The sequence below is a fragment of the Colius striatus genome, chromosome 3 (genome assembly GCF_028858725.1).
Source record: "Colius striatus isolate bColStr4 chromosome 3, bColStr4.1.hap1, whole genome shotgun sequence".
Lineage (NCBI taxonomy): Eukaryota > Metazoa > Chordata > Aves > Coliiformes > Coliidae > Colius > Colius striatus.
The window spans coordinates 81,699,285-81,718,784 of NC_084761.1; the positions used below are offsets into that span (position 1 = coordinate 81,699,285).

A 19,500-nucleotide genomic window follows, 5' to 3' on the forward strand; every position below is an offset into this window, starting at 1 on the left:
TGTTGCCTTACTTTGATAGTAAAAACTAAAGAATTTATTAAACATCAGTACTGGGACTAGTGCTATCTCTTTGGTATCAAACCTGCACAAAAATGTCTTTCCTTTTCTAAAAACCAATTAATTCACATGTACCTCAAACATGTAGAGAATTATGGTTCTTGAAATCCTCCAAAATATATAAAATAATTGAAATTGTATGAGGATATTTAAATAATACTATGCTTGAGATATTTAATCCAACAGATCTATTCAATTATTATAAACTACTCAAAGGTAGACAAACGTTACATGCTCTTCTGGGCACTTTTGAGAAATATTTTTTTCAATTTTTTTCTCCATGAAGAACTAAAGCTGTAAACTAAACTGACTGTCTTTATTTTCCTATGCTCCATTTTGTGCCGTTCCAACCATATTTTTTGTAGTGGTAAAATGGAAAGTTTTCTTGAAATCAAAAAGTAGTACTGATTTTCAACAGTTAACCATGATGCAACGGTTTTGGAAATAGTCTCATCTTAGATGAAATAAGAAAGATACACGTTTCTTGTTGGAATAAAAATATTCAAAACTCAACTGCAAAATCTCCTCATATATACTGAGGAATTTAGGCACATAACATTTTTGTTGGACTTTAATACTTCTAACAAGGAAGAATATAACATAAACAGAAATACAGCCAAAAACCTAAACAATCAGAAAATTAAAAAGTATCTATCGCTATAGACACCGTTGTCCAGGGTCATTTAACTTCTTGAGCAGCATTTTAAGAGCATACTTCCCCAGAATGAAATAATTTAAGATTTTTATAGGCTACATAATCATCACTTCTCAAATACTTGATAGGTTTCAAAATATTGAAACTTCCTACAGATTTTCTATCTTCTGTACAGAAATAAACATTCTGGAAAATAGTAATGGTTAAAAAATAATACTTACAACAACCTAAGTGATTTCAAGCCATCAAAAGTCCGTGCAGGGATACACCTCAGGCGGTTGTAACTAAGAATTCTGAAATTATAGAAAATGCTGTCAACAAGTTTATCAGTCATTTAGTAAAAGATGCAGAGCACAACCAAAAACGGCTTTTGCACACATAGCTAGTTAGGAAGTAAGTTATTTTACAGCCTACACACAAGCAAGCTTTAATATCAACTAAACATCTTTTCTTCTAAAGACAAAAACAACACTATAATGCTTCCAAAGAATTACTGTTACATGTTTAAACTTACAACGTGAGCAGTTGAGTCATGTTGCTGAAGCTCTGATTAGAAAGAGTGCTGATTCTGTTGTTACTTAAATCTCTATAAAAAATAAAACACTGTAAGTTAAACTGACAGACATATTTTTATTAGTAGAAGTAGGATCATAACTGGTATCAATATTTAAAGAAGCACATATATTTATTGTTACATGCCATATACAAGCCTGGCAAGCATTTAGCTTAATCAATGAAAAGCATTTTCACTTCAACACAGATGAAAAAGCAGAGCAATGCATTCTTATACAACAGCAAGGTCCATCATGCTACTGAGTTAATAATGCAATCCTGTATGAACTCAAATATAGAAATGAAACTAATGTTTTAAATTGGAAATCATTCTAGTCGTGTCCTTAATGACACCTGAGTAAGTACCATCTAATACTCTACTTAACACTTATATGCTGAAGACATCAAAGCCCAGAGCTATTACTATAAAGAATGCTATCTAAGCTTTACAGAGAAAGCCTTAACATCTTTCTTGTTGTTCAATATTCTAATGAATAAAATCCTAAGCATAAGTATGATGGAAGCTGAAGTGGTATACTGATATCTTCAAAGATGGTAGCTTCAAAGAAGCTTTGAAGAAGCTGTATTCAATGTGAATCCTGCTTGTTCTTTACTCTCATATTGTGCTTTATTTTTCATTTTATATTAGATATTTCACTGCTGTTTAATGTATTTTGTGGTGAACTACATCATTTGTTTACAAGAGGACCCTGATATTTTAACTTAAAGGTACTGCTGAATAGCTATGCAACAAATTTCTTGGAGGGAAATTTCATAAAAGTGTGTAAGACAACTGACTTATAATAATAAACATATTGGGCATGTATAACAGCATAATCTATCCAAAAAAGAAAAAGTTAGAAATAATCAATTTTTCTTGTTAATCTGGAACTCAGGAGACTCATATGTTATGTCTTGTTTGGCCACAGAAGAACTATGCATTGTGTTTTCATTTTCCAAACACAGCTGAGGGTCCATACTCAACTTCGCAACAGCAGTATGAGGATATATTCAGAAAATATCACAATAACATGCCCCAGAAGTGTGATAAATAGAGATTGTTAATACTCATCTTATTTGCATTTTATTTAATGATAATCTATAATTTACTGTATCAAATTTGTCTGCTAAATTGTGTGAATTTCTGATTAGGGGTAAAGTTAAATGACTTCTGTCTGTCTTTGTCAAAATCAGACCATGATTACATAATCTCTGTGATGGAAGCCTTGTCACTATGTTTCTAATTAACCTCATCTCTAGACATAAATCCAGTCTCCACTGATTTTGTCTACGCATACAGTCTAATCTACAAGCTTGCTTTTTGTACTTTTGAAGTTACAAAGTTTGTATTTTCTGTGTGCCACAATTAGAGCTTGTATAACTTCCCTAAATAGTCCACAAAAATTTCCTATAGGTTCTATGCTGTATACATTGAGAATATTGCAAGGGTTTTTTCCTGATGTTATATGCTAAATACAAACAGTTTTGGAAACACGTTTTTTCTGAATTTGTGACTGTGACTACTTCTGTCTAGCATGAGGCAAATAAAGGAAATCAAGTGTTTTTGAATGCCAAATCAATTAAAATTTTTGCAGCAAAGCTATAAACCCAGACAAAAATTTAAAGGATTTTGTTACTCCCCTCCATTTTTTGTTCTGATTATAATGAAACCATAAGCTGTTTTCAGAATGTTACACAGTTCAAACTCAGCTGGTGTAAATTTTTATAGTTCTAATAAATGTCGTTGAATTTATACCGACAGTCTTCCTATTTCTCTCATTGTACTCTTACAAGGTACAGAAATCATATTCAAATCACTCATGAAGTAGAGGTAATAAATTTTAGAGCAGCTAGTGATTTGCACCAAATCACAGAGTGAGTCCGCAACAGAACTGTGAGTAAGGCATTCTATACAAGCTCTCTTCTTGGGTCATTAAACCATGTATCGAGGGAGAAATAGAAGGGGTTTACGTTGAAGTGTTACAACAGCTGTACGTGTTATTCCTAGGGAAGCATACCACAGAGTGAAGCAAATCACAGAATGTTTTTTCATAAAAAAAATCATTTTACCGCTTTTATGGATCTGAGTAACAAAATGCTGTATTACCCTCATACCTTACCCTAATTACCCTCACACCTTACCTTGATTACCCCAACTTTGTAAGATCTTACATCTCTTTTCAAGTTAATTATAATTTCTGCTTATTCAATTTGTGATGTAATCACAGGAATAAAATACTCCTGTTTATAAAACACAACTGATTACATTATATGTAGGATAAGTAGAATAAAATACCCGTGTTATAAAACATGGCTGGGTATTAATTTTGCTAAAATATATGACCTTTTTTATGGTTATTTTTTTTTTTTCTTATAACTAAAACCAGGTACAATGGAGTAGGGTATTCTGGTTTGTTTTTTTGTTGTTGTTGTTGGGTTTTTTTTTAATTATGCTGGTAGAGATTATTGCTGTAAAACTACTTACATGAGTGTCAAATGCTTGTAGTTGGAAAGCTCTTTTGGAACAAGGGTAAACTGATTTCCATCCAAATAGCTGAAATAGAAAAATAAACCACAGAGCATTATGATTTTTGATAAAACAGTAGTACCTTCATCCACTTATCGTAGAATCTAATAGTAAAGTTAAAAACATGAATATAAGAAACTCTTTATAAGAAACTGTGCTTCCAAAATTTGTTTTTTAGAGACATACTGAGGACCTGTAGCCTATGATCCAAATCTTATTGTATCAAATATTAGAAGTATTATGAAGTAATAGCAGTAATAGCCAACTCTTACATAGGACTTTCTATTACTTTGTAAAGACTCTGCAAAATGAGGTCTTTATCATCTCCATTTTACACACGTCTACAGATGAAAAGTAAATTTGACTTCTGCAAGTCACATTGAGTGTGCATTTTGAGCAGCTACCATGAACTGAAACAGATCCTGACACTGCAAAGGTGGTCCTTTACAGTAGAAACAGCAAGGACTGGTCCTAGCTCTAGCAGTAAATTCATTTGTCACGCCTGCAGTTCAGGTCACTTTCCCTAATTTCTCCCTGTATATTTCATGATATATCAGGCACAATATACTATAAGCCTGTTCCTATGGGATATGTTAGGGACTACAGACAGTAATCAATTACCTTTCACTAGAAAAGCTAGATTTTTTTTTCTCTTTGTAGATTTGCAGCTCCTGTATTGTATTGCTTCCTCTTTTTTCATGTTCATAATTCTCAATATCAGGCTTGTTCATCCTTAGAGTTAACAGGTACAGTCATCAAACTGCATTGGCACCTGAGTTATGGGCAAATGAAGGTAACAAGCCTTGCCAAAAAAGCTTCCGATGTGCAGCCAGTCATTACAAAGTGCAAGTGGAAGGGCTCTTCATATAACCAGTGCAAGTAGTTCAGCGCTGCTAAGAAGTGTTGAATTTACCTGACTGTCTGAAATGGAGCAGACAGTGGCAAGGTGAAAGGTCTAGTTTCTCAACCAGGGCACATGACTTGCTGATGGTGGTATTATGGAACCAAAGTAAAAACTACACTCTCGTTATCCCTATACAAAGAAGGTAATTTGGCTATCCAAGTACTTGGAACACACTGGAGTTAGGAGCAGCCTCTGATAGAGATATTATTATTCTTATTTTTGAGCTTAATGTCTTCAAGTATGCTGCAGCATCTTTGGAAACTTTTGTCTTGACTACATGGATAGGCTGAAACACAGTAAATGTAATGAAAAAAACCTATTTATATCTAATAAAAAACCTTCTTCCTTTTTTGTTTTCTTTTGGATCATGCCTTAATTATGGCTGCTAGCCAAATCCCATATATGTGTCTTGACAAATTTTATGCTTACACTATGTTAACGGCATTACATAAATGGTAGTGAATGGAGCATGGGCTCATAAACTTCGTAACTAAAAAAAGAAATCAACAACATTTAAACTTTTTGAAGGAGTAAGTATCCTGAGAAAATTCTTTCATCAACAGGTAAATTAGGATATTTTGCTTTAGCTTCACTAGAAATGAAGTACTACAAGTATCCACTTGGCTTATAAAAAATCCTCCTTGTTCAAATGAAGTAACTATTAAGATGTTATATGAAACACACGAAGAGTACATTTTGGAAGAGTAATGCATGCTAATGAACAAGAAGAATCAATCACTATGCGTCTGCTAAATAGGAACCACCTCTATTATCCTTTTGGAAAATATGCTAAATCGCATGCTTAGACAGTAATTAATGCATAGAAAATTGTACACAAATGAGTTTTCAGTCACAGTTCCACTTGCAATTTCAGAAGTATCTCTGTTTAGCTGTTTAATTTTACATTGGTTGATACCCTTACATTGTCAAATTGTATTTATTAGGCCAGATATTTGAGTCATCATTGATTTCAGAAAAAAAAACCTGACAACAATATGAGTTCTTAATAACTGCCCTTCATTAATGACTAAAGTCTTTTTGATGCTATTAAGCACCAAACTAGTGGTGGACATTTCAGAATCTTCTATATAATATCAAATGATAAAACAATAAAACTGATCTAGTGACTCAAGATACATAGTTATGATATCTTCTGAAAAAGCACTGCGTTAATCAGTCATTTAGAAGTGCCAGTAATTTAACATTAAAGACTTGCCATCTTTTTTCTTGTTAATAATTTCTATCTATTTCTTTCACTCTTCTGACCAATCTGATCAAGATTCAAACAAGATGAATAACCCAATATTTAGGTTAATATTTTCCTAATTAATAAAAATTTACTAATCTAGCTTTTTAAAAAGCTTATTCAGTGATTATCTTCAAACAGTATGTGAGGTAATAAACTCTTTTATATATTGATGTTACTGTCCATCTCGATGTTCAAATTAAATCTTTTCATAAAATGCAATCTTAACCACTTTTGTCATAAAAAAATTAAGAGGTTAATAAAATATCCCAGATAGTGTAAGACTGCCTATATGAAAAGACTTTCTATTAAAAGTAGCATTTTTTGAATTATCACAAAACCATGTTTATTAAGAAAATATGTAGAGACATTAATATGACATTAATTTGCTTTTACTTCTTCATATAACTGAATTTCTTCTTTCCTTCCTAAACAGTGACCACAGATTAATGAGATTCACTGTTGCCATAATTTAGTAAATGACAATGTAAAATGATATCCATGTTCAGTTACATGACGATTCAGTGTTAGGGATATAAATTCTGAGAATGATTACAATTTTAAATACATACATTTTTAAAGCTTTTCAGTAACAGATCTTCAGGTATTTTTGGAATTACAGAACATTGCTAATTGAAACTTAACCTCAAATTTTTCATGATACTGTGCCAGTCTAGATTTATAAAGCCGCATTTTAATACATTTCAACTGAATCTGATTTTTCGTTTTCTTCTACGCTCTTTCTTGAACCTGACAATATAAATTGGACACTGATTTTCATAAAAGGGAAAAAAGTGTGCCACTTACAGTTCAGTTACATCTTTTGGGATGCCTTTTGGCAAAGCTTTTAGGCCTTTGTTGCTGCAACGAACTACTGTGTCCAGACAAGTACATTCTGCGGGACAGCGGGATAGTGGAGAGCAGCTATTGTCATCATTTCCTGGTTAAAGACAAACAGATGCTAAACTTGCTATACAAAACTCACCTCAGTGTCAGCAATTATATCCCACTTGGAAATCCTATAAGCAAATACAATATTTCTGCATTATGATATCTACAGGTAAGGAATCTCTGTAAAATATCTCTCCAGAAATTTCGGATGACGTTTTATTTAGTACAATACTGTTTTACTAGGTATAAATATTAACATGTAGAAAAAAAAATCACTAAAGAAAGAGTAAAACTTTTAACAAAAGATAATAATGTAAAATATATGCTGATTAACCGATTATTAAAATAAACTTTCTATAAAGAAAAGCAACAGCCTTGAAAATTGACAAACTAATAATGTAATAAATGGAAGCATGTGTGAGAGATGCAAGATAGCAGCCGTTTGACTTTTATTAAACATTCAGGAAGTTGCAAACTAAGCAAAATATTATCAAGTGACCTGATTCAAACATCAGCATTTGAGAAAACATTCTCATCTGAACTACTACATTTGAACTACAACATTTGATCAATGTATTTCATTCTTATCTTTAAATTATGATTTAGAGAGCTGAACATAGGCAAGAGTAAGTTTTGAAAGCATACATACATTAGCCATGTGCTGGTTGATCATCCAAAAATGGTTGGAAGATTTTAAACTGACTGAGAAACTGAGCATGAAGCGCAGATGAAGTTACGTAAAGTGTAACATTGGGATATATGGGAATCACACTTTTAAATACGTGAAAGCTGAAATTATAAAAAGTTCAAATATTAATTTTCTTACCATCATCACATGTAAAATCCTGAATTGCAACATCCTGGATGGGGATCTCTTTGAGGAAGTAGGGTTTTTGACAGCGAGGGTTTCCCGTCACAATGCGTTTCTTCCTTAGCCAGTCTCCAAGCCACGCAAGATGGCAGTTACAGTTGAAGGGATTGGCCAAGAGGTTTCTGAGAACCACAGAGAAGTTTACTTCAAATGACAGCACTTTTCATCGTAACTATTCCATTTCTGCTTTCAAAAAGCTACGTTTAAATACTGTTCTTCAAGCAATACTACCAACAAACCATAGGTGAAAGCTGTAATTTAGGCTCTGTATGGTGAATCTTGATATAGCTTGTTTAGAAATAATTTAAAACTGTCAAAGATCTGACTTCTTGTCAAGTCACTCTGTACTGATAATGCAATAATTTCATGTAGAGATGAAGGCTGACTATTTTACATTATTAGCTTTAACCTGACAACAGCTATTCCATTAATTTGTCATCTCAAGATTTCCATCTTTTATTTGCACCAGAGAATAAGTTTCCTATCTGAAGTGACAGCTAAGCTGATTACATGTCAGTTATACAAATGAATTTACTTCTAAAAGTCTCAGTACTTTTGGCATTTCCTTACTTCAGCAGAAACCTATCAACAATTCCATTATTTATAAACATGTCACCCTTAATATGCACAAATTAGTCACTTGGTGCAAAGTGTCACTTTTTATGTAAAAAGAGGATTAAGTACTTTCCTGAACGATGTTCCCTACAAAAGGCATTTCTTCAGTAAACTGAGTGGTGGCTTTGCTCACTCTTTTTCCTTCCTTCCTTCACATCATATTTAAATAAAAAAAGGGATGCTTATTTTTATAGAAAATGAGACCAAACCTTCATTAGAACTTAAGGTCCTCTTTAGGCCAAGGAAATTTAAAGTAATAAGTAGACAGTTCAGTGCAGAAAGACAGATAACGTGGTGATCTGACTTCCTGTGATTTTGCGATGCTTACCAAAAACTTGCCCTTCTACCTTGGCTCAGATCAGTGGCCTTTTGTAAGGGAGCGAGCAGGAGGTTTTTTCCTGCCTTCTCAGGCACTATGAGAAACCAGTCTGATGCTGCATCAAAGACCACCATGTAAACATACTCTTCAGGTCTCCAAGATGGTCCAGAAAAAGAAAACTTTTCCTCTATGAATTATTTTTTTCCCTTAACTTTACCTCACACTCTGAAATTACACAGTAAACCATAACCATTCCCAAAATCTCAGAGATTTAAACTTGGTTAGGATAAAACACAAATGTGACTTACAAGGTAGAGAGTGAATGCAGTGTATCGAAGGAGCCTGGTGCCACGGTGGTGATCTGGTTGTCATACAGTGAGAGCAAACGTACTGAGCTCAGGCCTGTGAAGCTGTCATTTCCCACACAGCTCACACGGTTGCTCCTCAGCATCCTGAGAAAGGAATGAGCAGCACCTCTCAGCTCAGCATGAGCAGGAGCCAGAGCTGAAGTGGTGGTCTGAGAGGTATGACTCCAAAGAGATGCAGAAATCACAGTGCGGTGACTGCTGTACCATCTGTTACCTAACTGAAGGGACTGAATGCAGTGTGTGTGGAAGGGACTGGGAAACAAGGAGGTAGGTGGGCAGGTTTCCCAGATGCAAGAGGTGTTTCCCCTAAGCATTTGTTTTTTTTTCTTTTTTTTTTTTCTTTTCAATACCACAGTCAGCAATCGTAAGTGTAATTGCTGGCAAATTAAATTGACTGAAATTCCCCAAATCAGAGATACACAGTAGCTCCCTCTTCATGTTTCCAAGTCTAACGACTCCAGAACTGCTATTTACACGGAGGAGAAGGTTGTACCAGCTGACCTCCTCCTGAAGTCTTTTAGACCTAGAAACTGCTTCTACATTCTCAAGCACTTCGATTAAAAAAAATCAGCTATCCTGACTCCTCCTCAGTATGACTGTAAGATTTTGTAAAAAACTCAGAATACTAAGCAAGAAACACACATTTTAAAATCTCTCATATTTCTGCAAAACAAATATGATTTGAAGGTTGCCATTTTCCTGTCTGTCCATCAATAAATTAATATTTTTTCCCCAGGCTCTTGTCTAATAATAGTTGCTTCTAACAATTTCAGCAGCTTTAAATGCAAAGATAGATAGGCCTGATTTATTAAAAATATCTATGGACAGTTGAAACCTCAAAGACCATTTAATCTTCACTCTGCTCTGCTGATCAGGAGAGGCTCTCTGAAGAAGTTTAAGAAGCTGTGAATTGTATAAATATCTCTTTTTTGAGTGGAAAGATCTAAACTGCCTTCATGGAAAGAATGAAATGAGTTCAAGCAATAGTGCTTTTACTCCTTCCTTTACTGTTGAAATGACATTAAAATTATTTAGGAGAGGATCATTTCCCACATTTCAATATCCACCAGAAAGATTTTTCCCCCCAGCAAAATTCCTAGTAACGGCTGAGGTCAATTGAATCAGACTCCATTACGTAAAATGTGTAATTCTCGTGCAAAATTCTGTTACTTTGAAGCAGTTATAATTCCCATCTACATTTCCACAGTTGGATGTTTACTCATTTTCTTGAATGTTGCATCATTTTAGAGGACTTATGATTTCTGTATTCACGTAACCACAGAAAAGAATTTCAGCTACATTATACTCATAATTAATAATTAATGAATATATATATAACTTTTTGTAAAATAGGAATAAAAAACTAGAGGTTTTAAGACTGATAGAATATTACTTTAAAAAGCACTTAGCAGAAAGAAAGAATGAAACCACTCAAATAATTACACTCACAGTGTTTTGAGACTTTCTAGCCCTTTGAACATTTTGTGTCGAACACTTTCCAAGCGGTTGCTAGTGAGTAATAGTTCATTCACACCTGAGGCTCCATCAAATGCTCCTTCTTCAATGTCGGTAATCTTATTATTGCTCAGGTTTCTATTAGACATTAACAGAAACAAAGAAAAGCATGTTTTCTTTTTAAAACACCCTAAAATAACCACTACATGGTGCAGACTGCATAGACTTCAAGTTACTGAGTTATTGTGCAAAAGCAACAAATGTATTGTTCAACTTCAATAAACTAAAATTCAACACCTTGCTAACTAAAGAAATAAAGATTTCTAAAGAAATTTTTGGAAGATGTTTTTAAATAATGGCAATTACTCAATCCATGCTGCTGCCACACAAGAACATCTTTCCACAATTCTGTCAGTGACTTCTTGGTATATTTTTCATTTCTCCAGTCCATGTAGCATTATTAGATGAATTAACAACAAAATAATACTGTGTGAGTACCAACACAAATAATCACTCTGATTTCTTTATCTCAGTAGACACAAATATAAGAAAACAGTATAAACAGTAACATATGTAAATGGAATGTGTGAATGTAAACAGTAAATGAAATGTTAATCACTTCTGACATAAGTTAAAAAGGAGGGTTTATAAGCAAGATGATTCATTTATCTGCAATTCGCATGCAAAGCAGATCAAAATGTGCTAAAATGACCTAAAATATTGCCAAAATATTTAGTGTTTATAGCTTTTAGTTGAAATATGGAAATTATATCCCTAGTATCTGTACTATACAAAAGCATACACACTCAATAACACACATCTTCTAGGTTTTTCATGCTATTCTTGCCTCACTTGGTTCCATGTAACTATTTAAACATATTGCAGAAGTAAATATCTACACGCTAAACAGTTGTAATACACTAGTGATTTTTAAAAAGCTCTGAGACAATGTAAAATGAAACAAAGCTAAAACCTTTGTATTTGATGGAATTAATGGTGCTGGGAAGAAAATCAAATATTATTTGATGCAACCTCTAGAACAGTATTTTAATTGTTCAAAACAAGAAAAATTTTATCATAACAAAAATTCACACACTTGCCAGAATGAACTGGTGTTGTTATCTAAGACATAGAAAACATGGAGTTGTGGCTTAGTCTTGTGTGTTGACTACTTATTTCTAGCCCAGCTGTATTCTAATATACACCTTGCCTGTGATGAAGGATACAATCATTGTTTTCATTTTAGTTTCATGGTGGAGCTGTACAGTCTCCTGTAATGTGTGCACAAGACTAGAAGCAGGAAACTCATTATTTCCCATAATGGCATATTCATGTCAGTCTCTTAGTTTCCTAAAATCTTATTTTTTCCAGGTGTAATATGGATACTATTTCACTCACTTCACAGGGATATTGTAAGGATTAATGTTGCATAGCCAATCAATGATGAAGCATCAAATCAATTATATATTTAAGCCTCACTTTTTTCCATGTCATTTGTGCAGAAAGACCTTTGCACCTATTTAAACCTCCAGAAGAAATATGAGTTCCACAAAAATACAGAATTCGCATATATGAGTGTCTTTGTAACATTACTACCTCACTGCTTTCCAGTCATGGTTAACGAGTCACTATATTATTCTTTAAATATTCTAAGAAGTAATAACTGTATGAGGAAGTTACAAAGCAGTATTATTAAATGCCTTAACTTTTCATTAACATTGTCTCAATTTTGTTCCTCTCCAGTTATCGAGACTTCAGAGCTCTTGGGGATTCCAGTAGACAACTACACTGAGACTAATTAATATTCTTCTTTTTCTTTCTTTTATCTTGAACATTTCCTCAATTAAAAAGCAGCAAACTAGCTTTAGATGACACGAAATGTTTACTAGACTATCCTTACGGCCTGAAAATGTGTGATTACTGACAGTATATTTCCTTTACCCAATTTTTCTTAAATATGAACTGACGTGTGTGTGTGTGCACGGTACATATGCCACATCAAGTATTTTATTTATTTTAAAAACAATGCTGTACCTGTAAAAAGTGCTAACCTTAGATCCTTCAGGAATGAAGGAAATTGGGTCTCTACCATATAGAACCCCCACACTGCTGTGCGAGAATTCCTACATTATTTTTTTAAGCATCTCAGCCCAGTCCAAAGTGGAAAGGTGTACTCAAGAGGATAGATCAAAAGTAAAGGCTTTTTTTGTTGGTGTTTTGTTTTGTCTTGTTATTTTAAATCTCTGGTCTACTACTTAAAAAAATTAAGTATTAAGTATTTAACCAATTGTGAACATTACTGCTACCATAAAGGATCTGGATAAGGCTGGAAATAGTTGGTATCCTTGAGATTTAGTCATTAGTAATGTAGACTAAACTTTTACAAATGGTGGTAACTTGGTGAATACATTTAAAAAACAGTGTATCGTTTTCATTAATTTGATTTATTTTTACCTGCATGTTTCTTCATTTTCTCCTGAAAAGGTTAAGCACAGAGTCACTAAGTCTACCTAAATGATCTACCCTCAAATGTTTCTTTTACATAAGTAAAAGGCTTTCATAGATTTACTTTTAATGACATCTGCAACTGGTACTAAGAACACAAATGGTGAACACAGACTTACACGGATGAGCTATCAAACCATTTTCTTCTCAGTCACTTAATTTTGATATTCTCCTCATCTAATGACAGTTTAATGATGCACAGAATTAAAGGCATGTCTTGAATGTGCTGAAAGAGGCAAAACTGCCTGGTTAGCACGTAGTTGAGGAAGTTAGAAAAGTTTACTGGAGCCCTTTTTGAGCAGCTTATACTTTGAGCACCCTGCTGTGGCTGCATAACAGACCAGCTGGCTGGACACTGCAGAGAAGGTGCCAGAACTATACACCATGAGAAGTTGTCACTAGTAGTGTCTAGTCTCATAAAGAAAAGCTGCCAACTCTGATCTACCTCAGTGACAAAAGTAAACCTATTCTTGACTTTTTATTAGAATATACTGATATTTTTTTACAGATTAACACTAAAAAAGGTGAAGAAACTCAGTAAAAAGCTAATATGCTATCCAAATAGACAAGGTCACCGAAGTTGCACTTACATTTTACGCAGCTGAGGAAGTTTCTTAAAGATTCCAGTAGCTTCCAGGACTGAAAATTCGTTGTTATTTAATCGCCTACAAGAAATAACATCAATTTCAGAAAAAAAATACTCAGGTATTGGTACAGGATGTTCCACACTAAGTAAGCTTTTCACCATTTTAACGGAATATCTAGTATTCAACTGGTAGCTGAAGAACAATTCTATATATATATATTAACATTTTATAATTCTAGCAATTCCTGTGAATGAACATTCTCATATAGTTAAACTTAGGCATACATAAAGCCTGTAGAATCAAAACCAGATCACAAAATATCATACAACTAAAACTGCTGAGGATTCTTTTACTTTTTTCTTTTTAGAGAAGGAAAATAAAAATGTAACTAGGGAAGGATTCCATAGCAACTTATACATAAAAATCTTTAAGAAGTACATATAAACCACTGAAGATTAGTTTACTGTTCTTTAAAGGATATTAAGTAAGGTCTGCCAGACATCTGGAGGTGCTCACAGAACACTACTTAGAAGAATGAAATAATTACTTATGCTCAATGCTTCTTCTGAATAGAGACTGAAACACATTGCATAGGTCTTCCCAAGAATTTAAAAACACTTCTCTGACCATGGTTTATTTTGACACTATTGCACCCAATACACATATATTCCGTGAGGAAACATTAAATTCTGTTTTGCAAGACTACAGAAAAGTATACATTGAGCCACAAATACTAGCTAGATACAGATCTTTCCTGTCCAGGTAAGGCTGTTTCAGCATAGTCTACCTCTAGCAGCTGCTAGGTTAGGGGACCATCTATATTTCAAATAGTATCTGCGCTGAACCACTATTCCTATTTCCTCTCTTGAAAAGAAAACGGAAATTACGAGTCTTAGAATGTTTATATCTTTTAATAGAGTCATCTTATTAAAGAAGAGTCTGTCCAGTTTTTACTTAAAGATCTTAAATAGGAAGGAAAAGAGATGACTGACAAGATCACAATTTCATGAAATGAAATTCAGCGTAATTCTAAAACCAGAATGCTTTTCAGAATTGTCTCATTGCAAGACAAGATTAAAAAGACCCTAGAAAATAAAAGAAAGCTGCTCATTCATCCTTCCTTCCTGCTCTTTCTCAATGATAGCCAGAAGGGAAATGAAAGTTGTAAATCTGAAGGTATGGCTGTATAATAGCTCCAACATGGAACCAAATTGAGAGAATTCAAGAAAAGATTTTTCGGTTATACATGGAACATTTCTATACCACAATGAGATACAAAGAACATGTATTTCAAAAGATGCTGACACCCTTGAAAATCATCTAGATGATTTAATGTGATTTTTAGTGTGACTATATCAAACGAATTTTTCACAATGTCAATTAACAAAGCTACATCATCAACAATGGAAGCACTAATTGTTCTATAAATGCTGACATTTTCAAATACTTTTCACTGTTTCTCCATACTTCTCTGTGATGGAAAAGAAGCACAAGTTTATCTCAAATTTGGTGGGTAAAAGAGAAGAAAGGCTAACTAGCTGCTCTATATGCCAGATGATTCAGAAACACAGAAATGGTTCCTCTGTCCTCTCAAGTGTGTTGAAATCGAAGAACAGTCCGTACAGCTTATTAAGAAGAAGGCTGAATAGTGACTTTGATACAGTTTAAAACCATTTTACTGGATAAAGTTCTAGATAGAAAAAGGCTTTTTAATGGCAATTAATTATAAAGAAGCAATGACAGAAACTGAAGCGAGTTAGAGTCCTTTTGGAAGTAAAAGTTCTGTTTTCAAAAGGTTTTAATGGAAGTAAAAGGAGATTATTAACTTCTTTAACACTACCAGGGAAATGGTTGATTTTTATATCCATTGATACCTTCAAACAAGACTTCTGAAAGAAGGGCTGTAACCAAACATGAATCGTGTTTTAGTCAAACACAATTTTTTTGTTGAATGAAATCTGAGACTTTAGGACACAGAGCAGATGAGACATGATGATTTAATTGTTTCTTCTGAAATGAATATGTATGAATCACAATTATAGAAAGAAAACACTTGACAGTTTATCTTCCCCATGTAAACAAATGAATATGAAAACTAACAATTAAAATACTAAATTAAGGTTGTAATTTCTTCAGAGCAGAGACTATTAAACACAAATCCTGCTAAGAATTAAGACAACGTATGCACGTCACTTCAACAACTGCATTTCTCATCTCCTGGTTCTATAACTATGATTTTTACAACCAATATTTCATGATGTCCTCCTACACTTTAACCTGCTATCTATTCCATCAGCTTTTATTCTTCAAGTAATTTAACCGCAAAATATTATAGCATAATATTATATAAATTTGATTAGTATTTTCTGTCTTCTTGTGGACTTTCCTCCACAGTAAAATCTTCCTTCTTTTTCCCTCCCTTTTGGATCTTCATCCTCTATATTGTATCCCCAGTAAATCATACATGTACAGAAAAAAAACCAAAAAAACAAAAACTTCACTAAAATCTCCTTTACCCACCAAGACAATGTATCAATTTTTTGTTCTCTGGCACTATGAACAGTAGATCAACAACATTAACAAAGTCAAAAGTTGAGCTTTGCTTTTGCCACATATGCCACTTTTTCAGTTGAATTTGCCCTCATTCTGAACACAATGAGAATTACCACTCAGACTTGCAATTAGAAAACCACTAATTTCAACTCCCCCTCTCAGCTCAGAGACGTACAAAAATCTCTGTCTCTATCTACAAAATATTTGTGTTTCAAATGCTTTTTCCTGTCCAGATATTCAAATTCCTTATCCACGATCTCATTATGTTATACCTTTACTGCTGTTCTGTTGCTCTGATGTTGCTTATATTTTAAGACATGTGCCACACTGTTGCTCATCTCACTCCTGTGGGTCACAATTTGATTATGGTTCCTCTACCTCTGCAACTCTGTCCCTGCTCTACTATATCAAATCAAAGTCCCTCTCTTTTGCCCCTCAACATTCTACCTTCTTCTTTACTATGTCTCCTAGGAAGAACAGCTATTTCCTCCAGCCTTTGGTCTGCCAATGATGGCCACTTTCATCTCTTGCTTTTCTGCTGATCCTTGGAGCATCTCTGCATTCCCTTTCATACTATGCTTTGTGCATGGGAAAACCTTGTAAAGCTGTCTTAATTTTATCTTTCAGTCCCTCCTTGAAGACCACTTCAGTTGTAATGCCTACAAATCACTCCCATATGGCACTTATTAAGCAAGTAATTAACTGTGACTTCTTTTCTGCTCATGTCTGTTCATTATATTATTATCTCATCCTAATCCAACACTGTCTTGTTTGTCTGCTTTATCTTCCTCTGGTCTGCTGCCTGGCACACATAATATGTGCTTTGCGTAACAATCAGCTCTGTTTTATTAAACACCCAGGTATCCCTTTTTTAAGACACATCCTGGGTTACTGGATGTCCTACTTGTTCTTATAGTTAAAATAAAAAGCCAAATAAACCCCATTATTTTTCAAAAAATTCCAAGTGAGTGGCTCATGTGCTGGAGAACTCAAAACACTGAATAATGATCGTATGTATTTTAAAATAAGTTTTTTAAGGCTATATGGTACTGAAATGGTGCATAAATAATTTTTATTAGTGCCTAGTGCTTTGAAGTGGACTAGATGAGCTATAAAGGTCCCTTCCAAGCCCTACCATTCTATGAAGTGCTCCACAGAGGTTACATTTAATTTTTGACATCCAAAAAAGTAAAGCTATGGTTTTACAATTGAAAATTTTAGTTAGTTTTTCCATTAGCAAATAATGCTTTTTTATGGGTCCAACTTACAGCTCTGCTGTGTACTGGGGGATGTGATCAGGAATTTTGTTGAGTTTCTGATTGGAGCAGTCCACTGTGGTCCCTTCACAGCGACATTTCTCAGGGCAAGCCAAATCTGCAAAGCAGTCTCCACTTAGTTTGGATCTGTAATCTTCAGTGCCTGTGGAAGAGTCAAGTCAAAATAGAAATGCCAAGTTAATAAAAATATTAGATCTGATTCTTGTGAGAAGGTTGAAAAGATGTCTTTATGTCTGTAATGCAGATAAGGGGTGGGCAACTTGGGAAATGTATGATAAACTTTGTGATACTGAACAGACACAAGGGCTTCAAGATAGGGTTAAATATAGGGGCTTAAGATATGCTGGAAAAGAAACTGTGACCAACTTCACATAACAGGATAACAATAACTTTGAGCTTTTCACAGCTGTACTTTCTGCTGATTATGTTGTCAGCCAATCTAGCCTTGTTTATAGCTAATCATACAAATGCCACTAATTCTTTTAGAATTTATTTTCTTTCTGTGTATCAAGACTAAATAGATCCTGAATGCCACCTTTTCTCTTTCTGTTGTTAAAAACCAAATTTGTATTGTTGACTGGACTTCATTAACCTCTGTGATTTATTTTTTTTTATAGATCTGATACTCCACATCATTTCAAGCACATAAGATTGAAAGCCCTGTTTTCAGCATTAATTTAAAAAATGTGTGATCCTGACTTAAGCCTCAGCAGCTTGCCATGCTGTAGAAAGCTGCGTGACGTTCCATGGTGCTTGACAGAACCATGTTTTACTCATACCTCACAACCACATGGTTAGATCAAGCACAACAGAAAATCTCGCTACATTATCAAAACTGCATCCAGTAGGCCAAGGATAAGAGCAAGGGAAAAGAGGAAGGAGTAGGTATAAGTTACAGAAGCATTTGAAGTTTAATACTTGTTTACATGACATGGCATTCTTATTGAATGTCCAGTGCCACGGTAACAGTATTACTGTCACAAATTAAATAAAAGGTACAAAAAAAAATTAAATGAACCACATTGAAAGTTTCCTCCACCATTTCCCAGGGTCAATCAAAGAAAACATCCTAAACATATCAGGAGAAAACATCCAGTAAGAAACTAAGGGTGGGTGACAAAGAAAACAAAGAGAAGCTGAAAGGACCTGTGGGTTCTTCTTGGACAAAGGTGAAAAGACTGAGACTAGCAGAAGGTGCATCAGGGCTGGGAGAGACATTGTGATTTAGCTCAGAGACTGAACTTTACTTACAGCCAAAATGGTGAACTCCTGCAAAAGTAAAGATAGCCAGGAAGGAAAGAAAGACAGAGTAATCCCAATTAAGACAAAAACAAGAACTAAGGTCTCATGTTCTCTACTCAGTTTTAGTTTGATTAGAAGATGTTGCTAAGGGGTACCATCTTCAGCAGAAAGAATAATTCATTTTATGTGGCATTAAAAAATGAAGAAAGTATTGGGATTATTTACAGATTTCACATAGGATGATGATGTCTCCCATGTATTATTCTTCACTAGTTTGAATGTATTCTTTAAAAACTACTGCTTTGCACATATATACATGCTATGCCACTTAAAACCTTAATAAGCCAAAGAAATGTAGGAGAAAGAGATTCCTCAGGGGAGAGGGACAAAAACACCCAACAGTTGTCACATATTATGTCATCTAGTATATATAAATGTCTAAGTAACATATATGATATAACTATATGGAATATTTCTGTGAGCTAGCAACCAATATTTATTTCAAATTAATAATTTAATGCTTGTGAAATCTTTAGTATTCCAGATGACTACAATGAAATTCTGTTAAGACTTCCTAGTGTCTGAAGAGCAAGATCTCCAAATGATATAATTAAACAAATTTTTAAAAACTAGGTTTTTAAAATAAATTGTACATTTTTACAGTATTTATGAATTGCAAAGAAGTGGTTTTAGCACTTTTTAATACTGAATAAAAAAAGGTAAAAATACATCTTTTTTTTTCCTCCTCTGTCCAGAGTAAATCACTGTTAGCAGTTTAAAGTAAGCAACTAAAATATTCAGGGACAAGGTCTTCACCCACTAAAAGAATTTTATGCTGCATCTCCCTGACAAAGTGATAGAAAGAAAAGCACAGAA

General features: G+C 34.0%; 1 protein-coding gene across 2 annotated transcripts in view; it reads right to left on the bottom strand.

Annotated features, from left to right (window-relative positions):
• The window catches only part of SLIT2 (slit guidance ligand 2), a 265,496-nt gene that overhangs the window by 48,628 nt on the left and 197,368 nt on the right, over positions 1 to 19,500 (bottom strand). For both annotated transcript variants that reach the window (XM_061991809.1, XM_061991808.1), the window contains 9 exons: positions 17,374 to 17,524; positions 13,556 to 13,630; positions 10,455 to 10,598; positions 8,946 to 9,089; positions 7,659 to 7,825; positions 6,749 to 6,881; positions 3,750 to 3,818; positions 1,227 to 1,298; positions 934 to 1,005 (listed from right to left, as the gene is read on the bottom strand). In XM_061991809.1, the coding sequence (XP_061847793.1) occupies positions 934 to 1,005; positions 1,227 to 1,298; positions 3,750 to 3,818; positions 6,749 to 6,881; positions 7,659 to 7,825; positions 8,946 to 9,089; positions 10,455 to 10,598; positions 13,556 to 13,630; positions 17,374 to 17,524 (1,027 nt within the window). The remainder of the gene's footprint in view (positions 1 to 933; positions 1,006 to 1,226; positions 1,299 to 3,749; positions 3,819 to 6,748; positions 6,882 to 7,658; positions 7,826 to 8,945; positions 9,090 to 10,454; positions 10,599 to 13,555; positions 13,631 to 17,373; positions 17,525 to 19,500) is intronic.